The sequence below is a fragment of the Primulina huaijiensis genome, chromosome 12 (assembly GCF_012295235.1).
Source record: "Primulina huaijiensis isolate GDHJ02 chromosome 12, ASM1229523v2, whole genome shotgun sequence".
Taxonomy (NCBI): Eukaryota; Viridiplantae; Streptophyta; class Magnoliopsida; order Lamiales; family Gesneriaceae; genus Primulina; species Primulina huaijiensis.
This window is the reverse complement of record NC_133317.1, coordinates 3,820,863-3,845,750: the sequence shown is the minus strand read 5'-3', so window position 1 is coordinate 3,845,750 and position 24,888 is coordinate 3,820,863. Positions and strand designations below refer to the sequence as shown.

The 24,888-nt window shown below is 35.1% G+C and overlaps 3 protein-coding genes across 21 annotated transcripts; all 3 read right to left on the bottom strand.

Annotated features, from left to right (window-relative positions):
- Nucleotides 1-414: 414 nt before the first annotated feature.
- LOC140989800 (pentatricopeptide repeat-containing protein At3g09040, mitochondrial) lies at nucleotides 415-4,546 on the bottom strand. Of its 3 annotated transcripts, none has more exons than XM_073459215.1 (2): nucleotides 1,347-4,546; nucleotides 415-1,118 (listed from the first exon to the last, which is right to left on the bottom strand). In XM_073459215.1, the coding sequence occupies exon 1, from the start codon at nucleotides 4,509-4,511 to the stop codon at nucleotides 1,368-1,370; it is 3,144 nt and encodes a 1,047-aa protein (XP_073315316.1). In that variant the 5' UTR covers nucleotides 4,512-4,546; the 3' UTR covers nucleotides 415-1,118; nucleotides 1,347-1,367. The 3 variants fall into 3 exon arrangements, with proteins under 3 accessions (XP_073315316.1, XP_073315315.1, XP_073315317.1); XM_073459214.1 differs by having other exon boundaries at nucleotides 1,359-4,546; XM_073459216.1 differs by having other exon boundaries at nucleotides 1,394-4,546.
- A 4,115-nt stretch (nucleotides 4,547-8,661) lies between these two features.
- Nucleotides 8,662-14,921, bottom strand: LOC140989854 (uncharacterized). Of its 14 annotated transcripts, none has more exons than XM_073459322.1 (4): nucleotides 13,926-14,921; nucleotides 13,246-13,349; nucleotides 12,148-12,284; nucleotides 8,662-9,933 (listed from the first exon to the last, which is right to left on the bottom strand). In XM_073459322.1, exons 3-4 carry the CDS (start codon nucleotides 12,158-12,160, stop codon nucleotides 8,846-8,848), a joined length of 1,101 nt encoding a protein of 366 aa, XP_073315423.1. In that variant the 5' UTR covers nucleotides 12,161-12,284; nucleotides 13,246-13,349; nucleotides 13,926-14,921; the 3' UTR covers nucleotides 8,662-8,845. The 14 variants fall into 14 exon arrangements, with proteins under 14 accessions (XP_073315423.1, XP_073315426.1, XP_073315427.1 ...); XM_073459325.1 differs by having other exon boundaries at nucleotides 14,096-14,921; XM_073459326.1 differs by having other exon boundaries at nucleotides 14,723-14,921.
- A 1,358-nt stretch (nucleotides 14,922-16,279) lies between these two features.
- On the bottom strand, nucleotides 16,280-21,456 carry LOC140989815 (transcription factor GLABRA 3-like). 4 transcript variants are annotated; one of them, XM_073459239.1, is made up of 9 exons: nucleotides 20,977-21,456; nucleotides 20,732-20,862; nucleotides 19,813-20,067; nucleotides 19,164-19,260; nucleotides 18,984-18,998; nucleotides 18,846-18,902; nucleotides 17,940-18,752; nucleotides 17,134-17,577; nucleotides 16,280-16,613 (listed from the first exon to the last, which is right to left on the bottom strand). In XM_073459239.1, the coding sequence occupies exons 1-9, from the start codon at nucleotides 20,995-20,997 to the stop codon at nucleotides 16,542-16,544; spliced, it is 1,905 nt and encodes a 634-aa protein (XP_073315340.1). In that variant the 5' UTR covers nucleotides 20,998-21,456; the 3' UTR covers nucleotides 16,280-16,541. The 4 variants fall into 4 exon arrangements, with proteins under 4 accessions (XP_073315340.1, XP_073315342.1, XP_073315341.1 ...); XM_073459241.1 differs by having other exon boundaries at nucleotides 20,732-20,924; nucleotides 21,051-21,456; XM_073459240.1 differs by having other exon boundaries at nucleotides 21,051-21,455.
- Nucleotides 21,457-24,888: the final 3,432 nt, after the last annotated feature.

Here is a 24,888-nt window from a genome sequence, read left to right as displayed (position 1 = left end):
ATAGTAATAATGGTTTAAGATTATATATTTTATGTTAGAGATATATAAAAAAACTAAAATCCGAGATTTTAAAGAAATAAAAAAAAAATAGAGAAATTTTAATGCGTAGCATATGAAGAATTGTAGGCAAATCTCTAATAACAATCGATAGTAAATGGGACTGATTGAGATATTAATTTTTTTTTGAAAAAATTTTATTATAATAAAAATATAATAATGACAAAAATGCATTCATAAATTATATTAACAACATTACAACAATAATATTTATGGTTTCTTTATTTTAAAATTTTTATTACTACTTTAAAAAAAATTACTAGTGTAATGATAGTAATAATATTCGATAATTTGATAAAAATAACAATAATGCAAAGAATTGACCTAATGAATATCGAGCAATATCTTCAAGCAAATGATAAGATTGGAAAAATATAAATACAAAAAGAAAACATAGTATCGTCTCGGCCTTATAGGAAAAAGAATTAATTACTCTATGGTTTGATGAAAACAAATAGCTAAACTGATTTTTTGAATCATGAAAATAAAAAAGAACTCAGCGTGAAACGATGAAATCCTTGTTATGTCTAACACGCTGCCCTTTAAAGTTGCAAAAAATCCCCAAAACTAATTCTCCCTTCTCGATTTATATTTTTCCTTTTTGACTTGGATCGCATGGACCCGTAGGCTGGTTTGTGCCAAGTACATTCTGTACATGCTCTGTGCATGTCTTCATTTCATCATGTTTTGCTCATCAACAATCTACCGACGAACTTTGCACGGTTAAATTGCTTTTTTCATGTTCTTTATTTGTTGAAAACATGGTTGGGGGAGTGAGGGTGTGCCTACTTATAACACGAGGTTGAAGGCACAAACCCGCCGTTTTCCCTTTCCTTCTCAGCTTTGAACTTCAGCATGACTTCGATTATGAAACATAGCATTGCTTTGTGGATTGACCAGGGTGCCTAGCACATGGATCCATGGGTTCTTGGCCAAACTTTTCAATGTTTTATACTTTCATCCGGATTCTTTGGGCATGTTTTCGGAGGGGCTCCATCCACGTGGCATCCGAATTGGTGGCTTTCCTTGGGATTTTGTTTATTCCCAAGCCCTCAGTCAATCTAGCATAAAATAATAATACACAATGAATAAGTGTGGTGTTCAGATGAAATATAGGCAGATAAATATGAAATATAACCAAGTAAAAACAAAACTGTAGTATAATTTGTGCTTGTCGATTCTCACAAAACAGTTGAATAATATGAAGAGATTGGTAATGCTAGAATATAAATAAAAGCACAACAGTCGAATAATCAGAAGGCTCATCGGTCATAATAACAACAAAGCACCATGGTTAGTACATCCATTAGTCAGATGCAGAGAGCAATCTCTGTACCCTTCCCGATCAACAGAGACAGGTTACAGTCTCTGACTTCATTGAGCCCGATATATATAGAGTCGGAAGCATGGCCTTCATCTTTCATCAGTGTAGCCAAATCTTTCAAAAGTGTAATTATTTCACCAGCATTAGGATGAAATTTATCACCAGAAACAAAGTAATTAGTTTTTTGTTCCACAACTATCCAACTACATCCAGGAAATTTATGTACTCCTCTTTCATTCATCTTTTTCCTCACAAAATTAACACCTTCCCAGTTGCCTGATGCTGCATACATATTGGAAAGCAACACATAAGGAGAAGAATCCTGAGGTTCCAAATGAATAAGCTTTTCAGCAGCTCGCTGCCCCCTTATGTCATCCCCATGCAACCTGCATGTGTTCAGATATGTAGCCCATATCATAGAATCAGGCTCAAAGTCCAGGCTATTGATAAAGTTTTCGGCCTCCGTCAGAAAACCCCAGCGCCCAAAAAGATCGATCATGCAGGCACAATGATCTACCCTTGGACGAACCCCATAATGATTTATCATACTATTGTATAATTCTTGACCTTCAGATACCATCCCTGCATGGCTACATGCAGTTAGAACACCGAGGAACGTGATTTCATCAGGTTTTACATTTTCTTGCTTCATCTCATCAAAGATCTTCAGAGCATTTTGGGCAAAACCATTTTTGGCATATCCAACAATCATTGAGTTCCACGAAATAATATCTTTTTTGATAACCATTGCCACAAAAACTAGGGCCGAACTTTTCACATCTCCACATTTTGCATACATATCCACCAGAGCACTTCCCGTCACCTCATCCTCATCGTAACCGATATGAAAGATGATAGAGTGGATTTTCCTACCTTCCTCTAAAGAAGCTAGTACTGAGCATGCTCTAAGGACACTTGCAAATGTTGCTTGGTCTGGCATTACATTATGAATACGCATTTCTTGGTACCAACGTAATGCCTCCTCACCATAGTCATTATCAGTGCTCCCGGATATCAGGACAGTCCACATGACTGTGCTTTTTGGATAAGGGAGCTCAGAGAAAAGTTTGATTGCGTCAGTAATAGCTTGAGCATGCATGTACATACCCAATAGAGAGACAACCAAAAACTCATCGTAAAATGATAGGCCAAGCTTTAAAACAGAACAGTGGATTTGCAATCCGAAAGGTAAATAAGTATTATCAGAACACGCCTCTAGAAGGGTAGCAAAAGTAATTTCTGATGGTTGCAGTCCTTCAGCAAGCATTGACTTAAAAATAGTTACTGCCGCAACAATATTTACTCGAGCATGACCAGAAATCAAAGTATTTACACAAACCACACTTATTTGAGGCATGCAAGAGAAAACTTCACTAGCAGCTGCCACTATCCCACACTTGCAATACATGTCAATAAGTGAGCTGCCACTATAAAGGCCTTCTTCTAAACCATATTTGACCAGAAAACAATGTACCTGCCTCCCCTTAGCAAGATCCTGCAAGTTTGCAGCTGCACTGAGTATGCTAGCCATAGATACCTCATCAGGTTCAATCCCCTCGGATAACATCCGGCGAAAAAGATAAAATGCTTCTTCTTCTTGTTCATCCCTCACGTAACCAACAATGATAGCATTCCATGATACCTGATCTCGATTGCTGAGTAGTTCAAATTGTTTCCTAGCATCAGGTAGAGCCCCATATTTGGCATACATATCCACCAAAGCATTTCCCACATATAAATTCAGTCCATACATATTCTTGACAATAATTGAATGTAACTGGCAGCCCATTACCATATTCTCTAAGTATGCACAAGCACTAAGTATGCTAGTGTAGGTATATTCATCTGGTTGAAATCCAGAAATCCTCATATTGGTAAACAACTTTAAAACCTCAAGAGCATCCCCATTCTGAGCATAACCTCTGAGCAATGTGTTCCAGATCACATCATTTTTGTCTTTTAATTCATCAAAAACTGCATGTGCAGACTCCATATGCTTGCATTTGGCATACATGTTAATCAAAGAACTCCCTGCATATATATTACAGTACAGCCCCTGCTTCACCGCCTGAGCATGGACCTGCGAGCCATATTCATAATTTGTGACACTCGCTATAGCACTGAACACGCTTCCTAGAGTTGAGCGTGTTGGTTTAACACCAGACTGCATCATATGTTTGAAGATTTTGATAGCCTCTCCCTCATGACCACCTTTGGCATGCCCTGAAATCATTACATTGCAAGCCACAACATTTGGGTTAGGCATTTGAGAAAACAGATTCCAAGCATCTTCAAGTCTTCCTTGTCCTACATACGCATTTAAAACAGTCACAAACACTACCTGATCCAGCTTGCGACCTACTCGTTGCATCTTCATAAATATTTCAATTGCCTCTTCGGTCAAACCAACTTGAGCATACCCCGAAATCAGTGCAGTCCAAGAAACCATATCCGGGTCCAACACATTATCAAATATACTTCTGGCCCAGAAAAGATTTCCACATTTGGCGTACATATCAATCAATGCACCCTCACAGTATGCATCAGATTCAAGACCCATTTTAAATACCTCGCAATGCACTTGCTTCCCAAGCTCCATGTCCGTCAACTTAGCACAAGACGATAGAACAGTGGCAAAAGTAAATCGATTCCCCACTAACCCACAACTCCTCATGGATCTAAAATCCTCCAGCACACCTCTACACAACCCTTTTCTTGAGTGCATAAACATGATCGAATTCCATGCGAACTCATCCCTTTCATTGAGGTGTGAAAATACCTCTAAAGCATAATCAGCACGTCCGCATTTGGCATACAAATCCAAAATGGCATTCCCCAACTCCCCTTCCACTGAAATACAAAATTTCAGACTCTTCGCATGTATAGCTTTGCCCGTCTTTAAAGAACTGATTCTTTCTGGCATTCCATCGAACGCTTGACGGCCCTGGATTTTCTTGCATTGTTCCAAGCATAGTTTCAATAAATAGTTGCGTAAGGGAGACTCTTCTGCGGGCGATCTCTGGAGGTGAGGATCTTGCACGAGTTGGGTCGTCAAGAATTTTCTTTGTTGATTGAGGGAATAAAAATTTGGTTTGAGATACTGGACTTTGACGCGAAAGCTGAGGGGCATTAGCTCACAATTTCAGTTCAAAAAAGTGTCTTGGCGACGTATAAATAATGTATTTTCTCGCTATTTAGTTCATTTTTAAAATTTTAGATTAGATTGTAATATAAATTTGCTCTGAAAATACAAAGAAAGATTTTATTTTTATTTTTATTTTGTTAATTATCTTAAATTTACATTGTCTTATTTTTTGCATTACAAAAAATCGTTTTAGGAAAAAAAAAGTGAAAAACAACAAGAGAAAAAAGAAAAAATTAAATTATATTTCATGTTATTTCGAATGTTTTTAATCATAAATTATTTTTAACGCTAGACAGTAAATTTTTGTCTAGTCCCATAATCAGTAGCGGAACCATGATACGATTCTACCCGCACTAAAATTTTAAACTCTATAATCTTTTAATATTTTAAATTGATCTATCGTGACTAATATCAAATTTATCCAAAATTTTACATATAAATTTTTTAAACAAATTTAGAACAACCCGGGTGGCAAGGACTGTGGCTCCGCCATTTCCCATAACAAAATTCTTAAAACATAAGAAAATTTGTCATAAAATATTTTGTATGATTTAGCTTTTATTATCTCCTGTGAGAAACAAGACAAATATAATACAAAGACACGTGAGTTCAACTCCAAAGTAAGGAAGATACAAGAAAAACCTTCATCACATCCACTAAGGTTTAGTTACGAAGTATTGCCGATGAAATATTTCTATTGCTCTTCAAAATTCCTAGGAAACCAAAAAAAATTTTATAAGGGCACCACAGTGGGTGTTAAAGGGGTGCACTCTCCAATGTGAGTGGGCGTTACATGAGAGAGGGTGTGGGGCGTTCATACATCGATCAAGTCTAGTGAGTCTAAAGACTCAACATGTATAAATTGGTAATAACAATTAATACGTAATAAAACCACATGCATCTTTAAAATAGAGCGTGCATACTTGAAACTTGAACGTAATAGCATAAACATACTTGAACTTGAACGTAATAGCATAAACGTAGACGTGTCATCATCATAAAACTTTTCTTAAACGTGATTGCATCATACATACTTGAGCATACATAACATCATTTTGCGTAGAGATATGTTTCAAAGCAAGTAACCCATACATAAATGTGCCTGATCAGACTAAACCACAGTACTAGGTTGGCAGGGAAAGTCCACTACCGCATACATGAGATCCCCGTTCATGCTTTAACGGGTGGATTGGTCCCTGGTCATGTTTTACCATTTTCCAATCCTGATCTAAACCCGGTCATACTTTACCGGGGTGGAGAGGTCCTCGGCCACGTTCACCGACTTCCAAACTCGTTCATAATTTGGTCACAAGACATTTAGCATACCTCAAAAACTTAAAAGTATTTTCTTTTTGCACGTCGAACATACTTACTTGGCGTTGAGGGATTCGTTAGATCTCACTTGGGGCCACTGCTGCACATACTAACATGAGTTCAAACACTTATCTTTCATGGCTTAGACGTAGATATTCGTGCTCGCCACCGAAATAAATAAATAGCTTATGACATTCTAGATCACTCGAGACTTGACTTCGTTTAATAATCGTACTAAACCGTGATATTGAACCCAAAAACAGAATCCTATGTTTTATATTCAGAACCACAAAATAAATCCTATATTTATATTCATAACCATAAAACACATCCTATATTTTATACTCAAAATTTAAAAAAAAAAATTAATAAAAGGGGGTACACAGACCCCGTGTAGGGGTCCGGGTACATGCTGGAAATTCGCATTTTGAAGGAAAAATGGCACGGACTCCGTGTATAGGTCTGGCTTCGGGTCCGTGTAGGTGCTGGAATCGTGAACAAACGGAATTCCCTACATTTGTGACTTAATCATACCTCAAGACCCATCCTAGGATGCTAAGGCACTTATTCAAACTCAAACAAATACCCCAAAACAACTATGCATCACAAGCAACGCAACCCAATCCGTGAACACGTCATTTGACACCAAAACGCATTATACGACTTCTAATGCAAACAAGTGCATATCGATGTGAACCGACACCCCAAAAAAACCATCTCAACATCATACTCAACATGCTTAAACGCAGCAGCAAACACCCGTCGATCCTCAACGAAGCCTGCAACAATAAAACTTCAAGAACACATTTTCATAAAAGTTGCGGTTTGAGCAGTCCCACAAAAACAATCATAACTCACTCATTTCTTATCCATCCAAATATTTCGAATTTAGTGTCAAATCGAAGGTCTCAAAAAGTTCTACGTTTTATATGTTGAAAGTTTTTCCAGAATATCGACCAAAAAGTCCCAGTTTTTAAAATGACAGCAAACTCATGTTTTGAGATCCAAAATGTTTCAGAAATCGATCCACTACATAATCGCTCAAACTTTTCTCATAACAATCAAATTTTCATGCATAACATATATCAAAATATCTACTATGACGAGATCGATGCATAAAACGAAAGAATATACATGCCTTTGGTCTTGAAACGTAGGAAATCTCGCAAATCTCAACGATCCGGACACGAGGAAGAAATTTGGAGCTTCTTGCTATTCTCAAATGGTAGAATAGATGGAAATGGAGCTCAAGAACCCTTGAGGAGAGAAGGGAAATAAATGAGAGGAAATGGAGGAGAATTGATGGGCATGTGGATTTTCTTCCGGAGAAGACTTGGCCAAAGTCTTGAAATTGGAGGCAAGTGGGATTGATTTAGGGTAGTTTAGGGATAATTTAAATATATTGATTAGGTTTAAACTAATTAATCATTATATGGTGTAGTCCAAATAAAATTTTAGACTACTCGAGGCTTGAAAACTGATACATAAAAAATATTCCTAAATTTACAAAAGTTGCACAACAATTAAGGAGATTGATGATTTGCTGACACGCAGGCCCCACGTGTTTTGAATTATTTTAATTATATTTTATATTTTATGAACGCCCAAAAAAATTGGACATTTAGCGACGGATTTTCACAAACCGTCGCTAAACGTTGTTATTTATTTAATGTTATTTAATGTATTGGTTTAAATAATAATAATTTAAATTTCTTAAAAAATTTGAAATTGAATTTATTTAATGTAAAATAAGAATAAGATGAATGAGTGGACAGAGAGACCTACAAATAATGAGTGTGAATGTTAAAATGAATGTGGGAGAATAGATGTGTTAATGTAATGTGTATGTGGCATATAGACCCCACGATTTTTGATGAGATGGTGGGTGTTGTAACACCCACCAGTGCGGGTGCTCTAATGCTAACATAAACTAGAGCCGACAGAATTGGCTAGTAAGATGGGCAGCCTGTAACCTGCCACAACCCACTATTAGGTGGAGCTGGTGCATGCCAGCCCGTCATTAGACGGGTTGAGTATTTCTCAAATCAGCTCAACTTTCATTGGGTCGCGGGTTAGGCGGATTGACCTGTTTATATATATAAAAAAACACGTTAATTAAATAGTTCAAAAAAAATTATTTAATGGCATTACAATAAAAATTAAGAGTGCATAAGATACGTTACTTTGTGACGTATGAAAACATATATTCAGATCTAAATTAATAAATTAACTAAACAAATAAAATTATAATCTGGTGGGCTAGTCCGTCCCAACCTGCAATCCAAGCGACATCAACCTTTATGGTCCACCTCCAAATGAGTTGATATTTCACCAATTCAGCATGTCTGTTATATTTGATGGACCGACTGACCTGACAGACCTAACTCATTTTTACCTCTCTACGTAAAACCTTCACCCTCGGCTTCCACAGCAGATCTTCAAATTTTTGCCCACTAAATTTTGTAGCACCAGAAGCATTTTAAACCAAATCGAAACAGAAATTTGGATAATTGTATTCTAACTTTTTTTCTTTCTTGAATGATACCTTCAACACATAACAAGAACCTAACGCATTTCAGAAGAGTTCCGATTTGAAGGCAAAAACTTGTGTGAGACGGTCTCACGGGTCATATTTGTGAGACGGATCTCTTATTTGGATCATCCATGAAAAAGTATTACTTTTTATGCCAAAAGTATTACTTTTTATTGTGAATATGGATAAGGTTGACCATTCTCACAGATTAATATCTGTGAGGCGGTCTCACATGAGACCCACTCCGATTTGAAAGTCCATAGATAAGTTGTTTTTTGCCGGTAAAACTTCAAGCAATCCAACGATCTAACATTGATTCAATTTTTCAAAACAAAATCTTCAATTCAGGGAGTAAAAGAACACACAAAGACATGATTTTAATAATGGAAAATAACTACCATAAATTTCTCAAGCCCGAAGTGAAACTTCTCCAACTCGAAATTCCATAACTTTTTCGCAACCCTGTAACTGCTTATGGCCTTCTGTTGAACTGCATTCTTGAAAATGTCGGATTTCCTTCTAGAAACTTTACGACACTTCCATTCATTCTCGGACCTAATCTGCAGTCTTCGGTTAACGTTGACATGTTAGAATCCTTATCCATAACCTGATGAAGTCCTGGAAATGGAAACCCGAGCCCAACATTCGTGGTTTGAGAGAGATTTTGGCCTGAATGTTTGCAACTAATGAGAGAACAACTTCCAATTTGTGTTTCTGTAGGATGGAATGCTGGAAATCCACCATGGTTCTTGGAATTCATCAATTTTCGGATATCCACATCTGAGCCTGCGTTGATCTTAGGAGTTGGTTCACAAATATAATCATTTAAAGGCACAACGTTGCTTTGAAGTTGTGGTTTCGTCACGACAGTAGGCGGAGTCAAGTGTGGCGAACAAACGACAGGATTCGATTCATTTGGTAGAATGGACGATAATCCATTGGCTTTTGCGGTTTTCAAATCCACATTGCTTTTGTGGCATCTTCCCATCATTCCATTGAAACGAGTACTTCTTGGCCCTGAAGAAGACCGACAAGCCGTCATCTTTCTCATTTCTTCTTTCATCTGCGCAAACATGTTTTCTCTAGCAACTTTTAGTTCTTGAACTAACGAATTCTTGAAATTCTTGAGATCTTCAGACATTTTCTTCTCCTGGTCGTTCGTGTTTGTCCTCCTCGTCTTCTTTTCCATAAGTGGACTTTTCTTCTTTTTTCTCCTCGTCTTCTTTTCCTCAATGGGGCTTTTCTTCGTTTTCTCCAACTGTGTATTCTTCTTCTTCTTGGTTGGTTTGACTTTCTTTTTTCCAGTTTTTTCCGAGAGAACATGAACATCTTTATCGTGATCAAGCTCATTATCCTGCTGAAATCTTGGAGTTGCAAGCACTTCAATATTTTCAGGCACAGCTAAATTAGAAAGTAGCTTACAGTTCCGGTTTTCGGCCTCGGCGCCTGATTTGGATTTGGAATCATCGCTAGAGGAATCTGCATCCTCCTCTCTTCGTCTAAAATCCCATCGATTCTGAAACTGCTTGTCAGTGCCTTCGTTCATTTTTAAGCCAGAGCCTGCAGCCAAATATAAACACTCAAGAACCATGATCAATAAAAATGCTAATTGAAGTAAACTAGGAACTCAAAACCAGGAAAGTCCGGGACCCAATAAATAAATGGCCACTGATTAGGATCCAGAGTCGTTTCAAAGACCCAACTCATTTGTTCCAGAATGAAATTCAAGCCCACAAGGTATTCACCACGAATTTTTAACCTTTCTAATTCTACTTTTTAACCTTCCTAATCAAAATCAAATCACATGCTAATTTGGTAAACAGGATGGGCGGTCTCAGATTGCAGTCTCCTTCACAACTAATTCAACAATTTAAACCAGAACAAGACCCCATGGTCACGGTGGGTCAAGACAAACAACATTTCCAAAACAATATAATTTACTTCACATTATCCTAAAAACTTGCAAGGCTAAAATCTAATTTTAAACGCAATTTTTTTAAAGATGGACAGGTGAAAGACGAGCGCCTGGCTGTGCCTGCCCCATTGCGCCTGGGTGATTGCCCTGGCACAAGTCTTGAAACAGGCGCTCATAAAATGTGCGCCTGTGCACGGGTGCAAGTCCTGCGTGAGGCGCAACAGCAAGTGCCTCGTGAAAATGGTCTGCGACCTTGTACTATATTTAAATTAACTCAAACCCAACCAATTTTTAAGCTCCGTTACCAAACCACATAGCTACTTAATGATAAAAAACCTTGCATGCATGTAACCAGGTGCAACAGACTTTTGATCTCCCTCAAACTTTAAATTCTAAGTTCTATCTGCGTGCAGCGCTCAAAACTACAGTTTTGGTTTCTCAATTTCTAGTGATTCAAATCAGGTAAAAGGCAACCCTCATTTTTTTTCTTTTTCCAATTGTGTTTACAGCTTGCTGCTCCCAGTTTCTTTCAATTCCAGGATTCTCTGTCACCTCTAAAGCTTGTTCGTGCCGATAAAAAAAATCAAATTCTGAATCACAAGTCTTTCGAAAAGATCTAGACACGTAATTATGCAACATTATTAGACCCAAAAAATACTAATAAAGTGAAGTGTAATTGGAAAATAACTAATTGTGAGATTTATCGACATGAGCAACCTCTAATGAATTTTAAAGTTAAATGTGCTTTATTTCGATTAAGCGCTTCACCTGGGCCTCGGGCTCCATAGAACCCTAGCGCTTTAGTGTGTTTTGGGCCCTGAATAACTGTCAAGTAATCTCAATAAGAAAAAGTTAAGCCATTGATTTATCATGTAAATTATGTGGAGATGTAAATTTCACCATCATCTTTAATTTTTTAAGTATCATATGCAGATGCGAACCGTACCTATTTCTCCCCAAGATAAAGAAAAATTACCCTAAGCGACACGTGTCAATGTATTGACACAGGGTAAAATTCAAAAAAAAAAAAAAAAAAAAAAAAAAAAAAAAANCGATCCTCATCATCAAGCAAATAAATACCTCATCAGCAAAAATGATATCAAAAGAGAAGACACCAACTTATATGTTCAAACAAATCATACAATAATTGAATGATCAAAATCTCAACGACGACAAAATACGACACCTAAAATGTACAGCTACAAAAGACATCCAACAAAAGCAAACGGAGAAGAGGAGACAGAACCCTGATGAAGGCATAGAAATCGAAAGAAGTGTTCTTGCCTTCTTGTTACGGAAGACTAGACTAAATGCTGTAATACGTACAAAAAATTACTCTTTTCCTCAGCTAAGATCCTTACCATTTCTCTTTTCTCTGGGTTACAGTTGAAGCTACAACGTTGTTTCTGCAATACATTTACTTCTTAGCATTCACTATGCATAGGGAAGAAAATGATATGATTTTAATGAGTGGAAGTATTTCAAACCGGAGACCGTTTTTTGTATTTGGATGGAAATTGAACAGGTGAGTCGGATGTTGCGGGGTTGGAAGAGGAATATCACAGTTATGGTATGAATATGATTATGCCAGATTATTTGAAAACCAATGTTACCTTATCTAAAAGTCCAGTCGCCGCAAACATGTAATTTATTCAAATAATATACATGATGCATTCACTCTAACTTTTTGCCTTACCTAATGTTACAAAAAACGTTTTTCACTCTCCTCAATCAAAATATTTGCTCTGGATTGCAGATTTTTAACTTTTAATTTATAATCCAAGTTGATCAACTGTCTTTATTTCTAGTTTCCAATAAAAAAAATCGCAATTGTTTTTACTCCAATATTATGAACTCACTTTCATTTTTCATGTCCGGAAAGGAAACTGCTGCTTGTCGTGGCAAATGTATCCCTCTCCTTTTGCCTTCTTCTACTGGTTTTGCTTTCCATTTTTATTAATTTTATGATTGTGTCTATATTTTACTTGTATGAATCCTGGAATGGAATAAGAATTTCAAGTTAGGAGAGTAGTTAATGTTTCCACATGTGATACATGAGTAAAAATAGGGAAGAAAGAGGAAAAGAATCATATTTTATACTAACCTACACATGCAAATTAAAACTACTTTGCTGAGGAAGAAATTAGTCTCTGCCGAAAATGTAAATTTACAATTACCAAGCTATATGTGCTTCTCAAAACATTAATTTTACAACTCACAATTATAGAATTTAAGTATCTTGATATTTTTCCTGCTCAGGTTGATTCTCTTGATTTACAATCCTTCAATATATCAGTTGGTGACAATAAATTGGGTAAATTGATAAAACCACCCTTACATTTTTTTAAATCCACTAAAACCCATCAACGAAAATCAATGAGCTAAAAGCTTTCTGTATTTTTATACTTGAAGCTGAAAACTGCATAAAAGTTTCATGAGCGCGCGCACACACACACACACATGTATATATATATATATATATATTTTCTTATTTAATGGCACATTAGAAGTTTCAATTAGTTTTTTACAGGGTGAATTTGCTAAAATTGAGGGAAAAAAGACACATGTATAGTTTTATACATTCAAATGTTACTCTCAATTTTGATCACTTTTGGTTACCAACACTATGCATAAACGTTAAAAAACACATGTGCAATAAAAGATTTATCAGTAGGAGGTTTCAACAATAAATTTGATAACACGTTTGGTGGTTTTATCTCATTAAATTTTCCCAATATTTTTAGCTACAAATTAAATAGGAAGATTTTCACTCGTGATCTTTTACAAGGGGATTTCAGCTTCAAATTTAAAAGCTAAAACCACAGAGAGTTTTTAGCTAATCGATTTTTCATAAAAAAAAAATATATTTGGTGTTGTTCACAATATACCCCAATAAATTTCAGAAAGGAGTGACTACAACAAGGTTATGAAACATGTACCACAGTACCAGTAATAACCTGTGTTACGCATCAGGAGCATATGCATGCTCCACAATCACTCCAAAAGCTTGTTCCTAATCCATCCATTGCCAATATACCTTTGCATCACCCAAAACTTGAGCCTAGAGCAGAGATTCCACAATATAATATTATTACTCTTACCAGGGGTGGACCCATGATTCAAATTTAGGTTTGTGAAACTTGCATATCTTTTTTCCAACCCTTCACTCATGGTAAGTTAGTAAATGATTCATACTATATCAGAAGCGCAAGATGCACTTAGGTACAAGGCATAAGTTTTGCACTTCAATGATGTTAAGCATTCTAAAGGATAATATGCTAAAACCTAAATGTCTGAGAAAATTTCGTTATATATAATCTAATATGCACTTTACTAACTATTAAATAACAATAAAATAATTTCTTTTAAAAAAATTACAGTAAAATAAATACTCACTAATTTATCTGTAAAATAAATTACTATTATATTTTATCTGGGATTTACTATCCCTATATATAAAGTGTGCTAAAAAGGCAACTTAAGCCTATAATGCACACAAGGTTGAGGCTTTATTCTTCTTGTAAAAGCCTCATTACAAGACTGCTCGTGGCCTAAGGGCTGAGTCTCAGTGAACGCTCACACCATGTGGGCTTTTAAAAATTATGTTACTCTCCATTACATAGGTAATTGTAGGTACCCAAGGATTTCCCTGTGAGACAAAAATGTATCCAAATCTTCAATGTTCACAATTCTGTGATGTGGATTCACCATACCCTGAAAAAAAGTTTATCCTCAGCATCTCTATTTCCACCATCCCATGAAAAAAGTTAATCGATCTAGAGACTGTGATATCTAAATCAACCTCACCGCATCTTCCAATAGCAGTCAATAAAAAGAAGCCTCGACGAATAAATCCAGGATTGTCTTAGTTGACTCTTAACAACTTGTTATCCCCGTGGACTCAAGATCCCTGTTCAACCCCATGCTTTACATGTACCATTAATGAGAAGTCGTTATCTTTCCCTTTGTCCCCTGGAATCAAATAAACCAAAACACTCTTTAACTGATATGTATAAACAAGAAGCTGCGGATGCAGCAACTAATGCATTAGTGTCCCCTACAATTACCCTAGCGTCACAACCCGGCATCTCCTCTACAACATTTCACTTGCTACAACCACAAAGAAATATCCACTCTTAACAACACTGGCCTCAAAATCCGATTACAGAGGTTGATCTAGCGTCTATCGAGTGTGTTATGTTCTAACAGGATTACACGAGAGATTTGGTTCACAGATTGAATCCTGAATATTCATTTTTATTGAAGGTTTGTATAGTACATACCAGATCACATTAAATTCGGGTCACCTCTATACAACTTCCTTAATTTCCGCAGTCACAAATTAACATTTGGCTTCAACAATCCTGAACTTAATTTCCCAGAATCATTGCTACAAAATCAAGATAAATTGCTGGAGAACCCAACAACACTCACCTCAAAATCCAACCTTTTTTCACTTTCTTCTTCAATCTCATCATACAAAAAACATCAGCAAATCCTCGAGGTCCAATAGCTTCCGACAACACCAAGTAATCCATACTGCCAACTTCGGGCTCGGGTTTATCTCGGGCTAGCATCAATCAAATTAAAAACCTTCTCTATAAATTCAATGGTTATATGATGAAAGTGGACTGCCGTTGGAGGGTTTTTTTTTTTTAAATAGATAATGTAAATTAACAAAATATGAAAAACAAAAAAGTTATTAATAAAAATATACGAAATTTTATTTATACATATAATAAATAAATCTATTAAATTAAAATTATTAATAAAGAATAAATAATAGTATAATATTAGAATACAAATAAGAATAAATAATGTGAAATAAATTTTAAAAATTAAAGTTTAAAGAACTTAAAAAAAATAAAATCATTTATTTGATATTTTTTAAATTTTATTATAATTTTTATTTTCATTTTTTATATATTTTCTTACTTTTTATTATTATTTAATTAAAATCCTGCATTGGATCATCATTTTTTTTTCTGATACGAACTCTAACAAGTAAATCCATATGTTTTTAAATCTTGAAAGTTTATCAAGAAATATCATTTCAAATATTATTTTAAAAAACCCGCAAAATAAATTGTCTAAAAAATTCATTGCACTACATTTTCATAAGAAAAAAGCTATTCGATCAAAATCTAAAAGCTTTCATTTAAATTATTATTAGTTAATATACTTTCAAGATTACAGTTTTGTCTAAAAAAATTGATTTGACGTAAATATTTAAGCATTATTCTGAAATTTAAATGAAGTACACTAAATTTTTAATTTGATTTGTCCAACCACCTAAGAAAAAAAATAATCTTTCAAAAAAATATCTATAATTTAATTTAAAAATTTAAGATTAAAAGTTATATACTACAGATATTTGAAAATAAATATATACATGTGTATGCACATATAAAAACATATATAGTTTTGATATGATGTTCATCAACCGTGTTCATATTCATGCCCACTGAATTGACATTTAAATATTGGATGTGATGAAATCATATCAAAATTGTATATCCAATAAATGAGCATCACCTCATTGGTGGACAACATAACAAAACTATATATATTATAATCTTATTAGACTTAGATTTTAAAATAGAAATCGACTTGTATTATATTTAGGGCAAAAACTTGTGTGAGACGGTCTTATGGGTCGTATTTTGTAAGACGGAACTTCTATTTGAGTCGTCCATGAAAAAGTAATACTTATTATGTTAAGAATATTACTTTTTATTGTGAATATGGTTGGATTGACCCGTCTCACAGATAAAGATTCGTCACAAAAGACCTACTCTTTATTTAGATATTATTTGGTGTGACTAACAAGATAAGTGTAGATTCTTCGACCGGCAATCATCTCACGAGCCTTGATGAATAGAACGGGACACTATTTCGAGTGAGCGTGGGATTCCAGAAAGTAAAGAGAAGAAAGAAACGGTCAAGGGGGGAACTGAGACATGAGAAAGAACCGAGAGGAGAAACTTGGGAGAAAGGAAATCATTTGATTCTCATTAGGATCCAAAAAACATTTACATTTACAAACTTATTTGATGGTCTGACCATCTAACACTACATTCCAACATATTTTTCGCAGTCTCGAATGCACTATCTATATTTTTGCACTTGGCTATTGCACCAGCATGAAAAAAACATTTCCACTACTGGGATGAGTTACTTCAAATATCACAACAACTAAAATACAAATCTTTACCCAAAAGTCTGATGGCTTAAAGATTTTTTAGCATGATCTTCAACATTTCTTGATAACTTTTTGAATTGCTTGTCTGATAACTCCTGCTGATTCCAGTTTCAATCTATTACTCTGCAGATATAGATGTTCCAACATTAGATACCTTGCATATATACGTATCTATACTATATACACAATGAGAACTTAATTGAAAGTTAGCAAACGAGTATATTCTTGTTCAACTAGTGCTTTTACTAAAGTTCAGCTCGATCAAAAAGGCTGACTTCTTGGGCTCGAGTCTTTCAAGTTGTTAATTTCAAGCTTGAGCTAGCTCATTTCGAGTTAATCAAGTCATTCATGTTTGAAATTTTTTGAGCATCACTTGTGCTTGAGGAATAAAAAATTTGGACAACCGGGGAGTGCAATAACTAAACCCTTCAATATTTTTAAGAACCATATAACTTCGAGAAAATTTTTGGGCATATTCAGGTTAGAGCAAAGAGTTCTCCAGCTTCACAAAGTAAATACATGAGCTATACCCACTCTAAAACTGACTCGTGAAATGTTTCGACTCATTTCAAACTATAAGTCAAACTGACCTATACTATGTCAGTTTTACTGATTCCTAATGATTTCAATTAGGAAAGCAAACCTTGGCTGTTATGGTCATGGATAGAACCCCATCGCTGTTGGAAGTTTGGACGCTTTGTGGATGCAACTGTAGTTTGCTTAAGGCTTCCATAACTTCGAGCAGCACACATTCCTTCCAAGAACACCTTGTCTCAATTATTACATCCTTGTCCACAACACTGACAATTATATCGTCTGTCGAAGAATCTCTCAATCTAGCCCTGTTCTTTACAAGTCCAACTTTATCGATATCACAAGCTTTTCTCTTGTTTGTCAGTGGCTTCTTGCCATTACTGATCCTGTTTTGGCCGTAATTATCAGAGGTCTGTTCAATGACATCGTGTGGTTTACCTTTTGTCCTCGACTCTTGCTCCATCACTTGTTTGTAGGATTCCAGTTCTTCGACCTTCCTCTCGAGCTCTTTCAAATACTCGATTGTATGATCAAGAATTGATACTTTGTCAACCTGCAAGAAGCATGACCAAGAATCTCCTCTTGTAAATATGCTCAACAAAATGGCTAAAACAAATGTCGAGTTTGTACCATCTCTACAATTATTTTTAGCAGCGACAACGGTTAAGTTTGTCAAAAAATGTACTTGAAAAAGAGGCACGATACAATAATTATAATTGATGTTATCGGTATAACTCAAATTTTTTAAATTGTACAACACCCTAGAACAGCATGTTCCGACTAAAACAGCATGTTCCAATTTGCACAGCCAAATATATAGCCAAGACTCATAGCAAGGGAGGACTATTGTTGGCAAACTCTATGGAATCACTGTAATAATTAAATACCAAAAACAAATAAAAGAGTTTCACAAACCTTGCCACCAGATGGGACTAATGACCCTAGAATCATAAATCTCTCGTTGATTTTTTCTCGTCGTTTCCTCTCAGACAAGACGTGGTTTCTGTCATTGTCATCAGCTTCCTTCGAAGAGACATCTTTTTTACCCTTCTGCCTATCAGATTCAAGCCTACATTGGTGCATTCTAGGTACTTCAAATATAACTTTCTTTAACAAAGTTTGTGGCGTTGGGATTTGTTGTGATCGAGCACTCGACAATCCATCCTTCCTCCAACCAACAAAGCTCGATTCTTTATTTCCATTCCTGACGTATGGACCAAAAATCAACTGGTGGGAGCTTTTCAAAAGATTCGCAAGTACACTTTGGTAATGAATATCATCACTTTGAGGACCAGCCTTTGGTTTCTGCTGATAGCTTTCTAGAGTGCTGTGTCCCTGATTGCCAGTTCCTTTATGCCCGTCGGTAAGTGGGACAACAATTTCAGGATTTTCATAGGTTTGGGATATACAATCACTTGAGTTTGCCGAGTTGTTGAGGCCATTGCTAATTGCTTCGTCCACAAATGGCCAGTCTTGCATTTGAGAAGCTTCTCCAACCCCAAAATTATTTGAACTGCCATCTGGAGAACAATTCTCTACATCAGGGCAATCAAGAAACTGATCGACTTCATTATCAAGCATGTTAGCATTATCAGGCGTTTCAGAAATGAGGACATTGTTGTTTGTGCTATTAATAGGTACATGACTTGGAATCTTGGACACAACGAAGGAAGGAATCTCCAGAAACGAAGTTTTAATGTACTGAATTAGATTTGGGTCCTCTGGCACCTTAAGAAAGAAAACCAGAATTGGTCATTATCATGAATGATTTGATAACTAAAAGCATACTGCACCCAATTTTGGACTCTGAAAGTGGCTTACTAGATCAGTCGCTCCCAGTTCAATCACACCTCCTAAATGTGGAAAGCACACTACCGTCTGCAAGAACAAGACATGATGTAAGCAACAATAAAATCTTTTGAAAGGAATACATTTCCGAAGCAGAAAACAAATCAGTACCCGAATAGATGCACTCTGCAAGATGCATTGCAAGTCCAGCCAACATATTTTATATGGAAATTAGAAGGACATGACGAGTCAGAAATTTTCTCAAAGATTCAACAAAGGAATCTGATTAGCTTGAACAAAATTTATCAGGAACTAGATTTTAAAGAAATTATGGGAACTTTTTCAACTTACCTTTGAAAGCAAAGAACGAGAGAAAATTTTGGTGTCAACAAGGTGAGCGTTGCATAACCAGGTAGTTCGATTTTCTGCAAATGTCTTTCCTGGCAATCTTTACACATCCAATAAAAGCATTATTAGTGTTTATATAGTTTGACGAAACTCGAGTACATAACTTCGATAAACAGGAATTGGCGTGTAACTGTAAAAATTTAACTAATTGTACTTCTTGAATATGTGAAAAAATGAGATGTAATGTGCCTGATGCCAGAAGAACTAGTGGTCATGACAAGAAGATAACCTTTATATTTTCACCCATGAGCTGACTGAGGATAGTGACAGTATAGTTCTCAGGAATCTATATTGCAGTTTTCAACTTGCATCATTGAAGATTTCCCATCTTATTATTTCAACCATTTCCATAAAATTGGCGAAATGACTGTTTCATAAGTGGCATGCTGCACTATCACTTCTAATTCAAAAATCAATGTAAGAAATTATTTAAGACTAAAATGTTATCATTTATTAAAACTATGGCTAACATTAATGATACAGTTCAAATCTCACTGTCATTTTGGTTGCTGACATCCACTCAGTAAGCAAGGGCACTTGATGTACCCATCAAATTACCATGATAAAAGATTCAAAAGTAAAGAAGCTTTACCCTTGACCAATACTGAATGCGAACGACATGCAAACCAAGAAATACCACTCAGCATCAGTAAGGTCTTCAGGGGACAATGCAACTGTAGGCCGTTTAGCTTGCTGGTTGGTTTCACCAGCTGAAAGAGACTCGAAAAGTTCTCTCAAGTGATCACTTCTCTGCAAACCGAGCAGGTCGGTGTTCAACTCAGCAGCCTGAACTGTTTTTCTGGTTTTGATATCTCCATTATAGTACCCATCACCCCAGGTCAATACCCTAAACAATAACATCACGTAAAGTTGCTAGATTTAAGTGTATCACAAGAACTACAACACGCATTATTCACATATAATTTCGTATGCATTTTTTGTCCACGAGAAAATGCAGGACAAGTAAATATTAGGAGCCTTCCGTTATACTACTTAATCAAGAAAAAATTCCCTCAAATGCAGTCAAACTTGATGTTTTCTTGGTTTAACAAGAGATGTGAACTAATTATAAGTGCTACTAACACGGATTACTAAAACATATAGAAAGGTCAACAGCAAAATCATTTAATTCAAGACCGGAGCAGATGGTCCATCCAAATCAGATGTGCATTGGAATAGTCTTCATCTTTGGTGTTTCATTTTAGATGTGAAGTCACAAAGAACAAAGAATAAAGGGTCAACATGGAAAATTCAACACAAAACAAATCTTGGGTCTAAAAGCCTACAGATTTTCATGGGATTTTTAGAAATGGATATTTATGCAAAAAGATTTGTAAACATTGTGACGATCTTTTCAAAGACAACAAGCAAACAAATAAACAGATGAGAAAAAGAGATGAAGATTTCAAAACAGAACAACAAAAAGAGAAGTGGGTATTATCCCCCGTCAAATTCTTCAAATTTTTCATATTTTTTTTAATATAAAGATGTACCAAATATTAGAACTTTACCCCGGTTTCTCAGCTGAAATTGACCAAAATATTGCATAGTTCCACTGAATGTTTCTAATAGCAAGAGCAAGCTGCCTCTTTAGATTATCTGGGACTTGCTTTGAGTTTCTCCCAGTAGCCATTCTTGAACTCTGGAATCCAATTCCCAACAAACATATAAATGTATAAAATAACACTGGAATAATTAATTTTCCTTAAAAATAGAAAAAGAAAAGAAAAGAAAAATATTTAAAGAAGCATCCAACTTTGTGTTTGACCAACTCCATCGGAGATGTTAACAAAACTACAGCATTCTCAAGTCCAAGGCTGCTAATCTTACCACCTCCAAAATATGCCAGAATAGGGATTCTTGTTGACCACTGCTCTTCGTGCTCAATGTCAAATATCACAATTAACTAATGAGGCCCTCGAAAATAAAAATCCCAACACAAGATATAACTACCCTTTTTAAAGGCCTGCGAAAATTTTGGTGAAAAGACCAATAAATGAGCTCCGCTTTTTAGGAATCAATATACTTTTGTATGAATATGCATGAGTGATGTTTGACAAGAACGTGGCATGATTTCAAGATTTTGCTCATCGTTTCAAACTCACATTAACACTCTTGAACCCAATTTTTTCAGAATTCTGTGGCGATGGAAGGACTATAATTTGCTTTAGAAAAATGGGAAATAGGTGGAAATGCAATTAAAGATTTTTGGGTTGGTGCGTGAAGGTTCGGAAATGGGGACAAGGACCCTTCACAGAAGATGGCCTAACAAAAATGCACGATTTGGTGCGTGAAGGTTCGGAAATGGGGACAAGGACCCTTCACAGAAGATGGCCTAACAAAAATGCACGATTTTTTTAGTACTAGAAATAGAATACGTCACATTATAAAAAATATATAGATTCTTTTTACAAAATTATTGAATATTTTATGGCAAAAACTTGTTTGAGACGGTCTTACGGGTCGTATTTTATGAGAAAAATCTCTTATTTGGGTCATCCATGAAAAAATATTACTTTTTATGCTAAGAGTATTAATTTTTATTGTGAATATCGGTAAGGTTGACACATCTCACATATAAAGATTCGTGAGACCGTCTCAAGAAAGACATACTCATAATCTAATGTATTCACACACACACCATATTTTATGTATCAATTTTACGATATTGATCTTTTGTCCGACTCGACACATGAAAATTATTATTTTATGTTAAAAATTATTATTTTTCACGTCAAATATAGACCGGTTCGACCCGTCTCACAGCATNAAATACAAAGTTTTTTGTAATATTAATTTATGTTATCAATTATTTTTTTTAGTAATCGTAAATAATTAAAATTTTATTCAGAATATTTCCAAAAACACTTTTTAGTCATAAAAATAATAGAATTTAATTTTTTATGCTAATATATATTGGGACCATCGAAGAGAATGATATTCAACTAGTGTTATTTTCAGTGCTGATGTAGAACATATGTATGTTAGATTGTACCCTTTTGTTAAAATATATTTTGATCATAAATTTTTTAATCAGTGGTCTAATTAATTAGAATATAAGATCAAACATATTTTTATACATGAACTCTTGTAAGATTTAAATCTTATTAAATATAATTTATGAAGACTCCAAAATTAATAATATCATAATAATTTTAAAAAAAAAACGATCTTATTTTGTTAAAATGATTTCAAAATTTCACCAAATATCTAGACCAAAATTTTTTTTAAAGGTTCTTCCTTGATAATTAATTGTGGGGACCCGGACGCTAATCCAACACTTAATTGTTATTAGGATCAAATATAACAACTAAGTAATGTGGGACATAATTTTTTTTTTTAATATACAAGATATACAAGTGCGGAAACGTAAGGTAATCAATTCTAATACGCATATACATCTCATGGTACAAATCCTGTACACCATTTATTTCTTTCAACTAAAGTTTAGTTACTATATCCAGTACGAAACCANTATTCAACTATGTCCATATCCAATCTGGCAATGACAATATCGAATATATACAATATCAGTATAGAACTCAATTTAAGATCTGTTCTGCTCAATACTCACAATATAATCTGTCAATATCAACGATACAACGATACAATCTCAATCACTACAGAATCTGATCAATATCAATTTACGGATGTTTCGACGGCATAACACTACAGTCTCGATAACCCCGTCAATCTCAACATCACAGATATACTATCAGAACTCAAAATCAATCACGGTACAACTCATAACTTAATCTGATATCGCATCTCAATCCAATCAACTCCGAAAATCATAAAAATTACATACACAGTCTGTTCTTCGATCTGACTTCAATTATATACTGATCAGTAAATCCAGAACACATAACAATAATCAAATCTCAATTCATAATCAGTAATGATACAAATCTGATATCAAATCTCAGTCAATTCCTTCCGAAAATCATAATAATTCCATACGGTATCTATTCTTCAGTTCGGTTTCGATTCTACGATGTTTACTATGTCAAGAACATCATATATGAATTCTATTCAATTCCATCTACCTCAAATTTTCAAATCATATCAAAACGTAGTAAAACTTACGTCACGTTGTAGCCTGCGTCGATAGGAACACAGTACTGTACTCAGATTCCAAATCAGACGGACGGATTGAAATATAAAGGCGTAAGGATTTTCAACCTTTCTTCCCTCGAAGCTTCCCTCGTTCTTTCTGAATTCAGAATTGAAGTATATATATATATATATATATATATACATATACATACACGTAACATGCAACAAGGCAAATGGCGCATCCTACATGCAACACGTCTCACGCATATGCGCGACCTTCCTCGGCGCGTAGCCTCACGGCAGCTCGTGCATATGCGCGCCCCACTTCCGCGCATGTGCGCGAGGTTCTCTGGAATTCACATTTGGCTACTAGACACCTCGCGCATATGCGCGCACTGACACCACGCATATGTGCGGGGTCTTCTGCCCAATTCGCGCATAGCTCACGCATCAAGTCGCGCATGTGCGCGAATGCACTACCCTCGCACATACTTTGCGTCTTTTCTCGTCTTTCATTTCCGTCTATAAGTATATCAATTATCACCAAATCATTTCAGATTAATTTCAGATTACGGTAATCAAAATCTCGGGCCTTACATTAATAGTGATACTAACAAAAAAAAAATACTAAAATAGCATTGTGTGTAACACTTAGGTATGCATTTTTTTTTACAAAAATTAGTTTTTTTTGATATGGTCTCATGGATCTATATTTGTGAGACAGGTCGATCCGATCGATACTTGAAGTAAAAATTAATAATTTTGACAATAAAAGTAATATTTTCTATTGGTCTAATTGAATAGAAGATATGTCTCAAACAATTAACTCTGAATTTATATGCCTAAAAAAGAAAAAAATTTATTAATTGGACGGACGCAGTATATGTGGTAGTTATCATAAATGCAATGTGGAACTCAAAAAAGAATCCAAGGACATGGATAATCACTCAATCTTTCATTGATATATTTTAAATAGTAAAAATTAGGTGTGTGTCATTAATCAGAGGAAGTACTTAAAATAAAAAGAAGAAGAGCAAGCAAACTAAAAAAAGGAAGGTATCGTAAATGATATTTAAGGGAAGAAAGATATCTACACATACGCAATAATAATGATATTCAATACTTGAAAAAAGAATCGGATAAAGAACAAAATTAACTATATATATATATATATAGTGTGTGTGTGTAATCATATATAAAAATGCATGCATATATATGTATCCGCTACTACTCCCACTGATCATGGCCAGGCTCCCTTTGCCCTGATCCTGTTTACGAGATTCAAGGATTAGTTCCGATCCAGTCGGCTTACCTGAGGACCGATCTAGTTCTAAGATCGAAACGATACGTTTGTTTGTTTGTTTTTTGTTTTTTAATTTCTGTTATCTATTTTGATTCTTAGTCTTGGAGGTTTAATATAACACTACATACGTCAACATCGCATTAATGTCACATTAACATCACATAAGAAAAATAATTAAAATTAACAAAAAAAAAATAACAATCAGCGAACTAAAATTTAAAAATATAGATATTAAAATCACAAAAGAAAAAAAGAGTAAATATACGGTTATAGAAACGGAAGTAGCTGCGTGTAATAAATCTTATTGAA

Bases quoted from the DNA above. Each gene is read 5' to 3' on its own strand.
- LOC140989800 (XM_073459215.1), bottom strand. From the start codon at position 4,511: ATGCCCCTCAGCTTTCGCGTCAAAGTCCAGTATCTCAAACCAAATTTT.
- LOC140989815 (XM_073459239.1), bottom strand. From the start codon at position 20,997: ATGGAGTTGGTCAAACACAAA. The intron at 19,261-19,812 runs GTAAAGCTTCTT...GGATGTGTAAAG, and splicing joins GCATTCAGTATTGGTCAAGG to ATTGCCAGGAAAGACATTTG. The intron at 16,614-17,133 runs GTTTGCTTTCCT...CTATATCTGCAG, and splicing joins CCATGACCATAACAGCCAAG to AGTAATAGATTGAAACTGGA.
- LOC140989854 (XM_073459318.1), bottom strand. From the start codon at position 13,273: ATGCATATGCTCCTGATGCGTAACACAG. The intron at 9,934-13,245 runs GTTATTACTGGT...ATTTGGCTGCAG, and splicing joins GCTCCTGATGCGTAACACAG to GCTCTGGCTTAAAAATGAAC.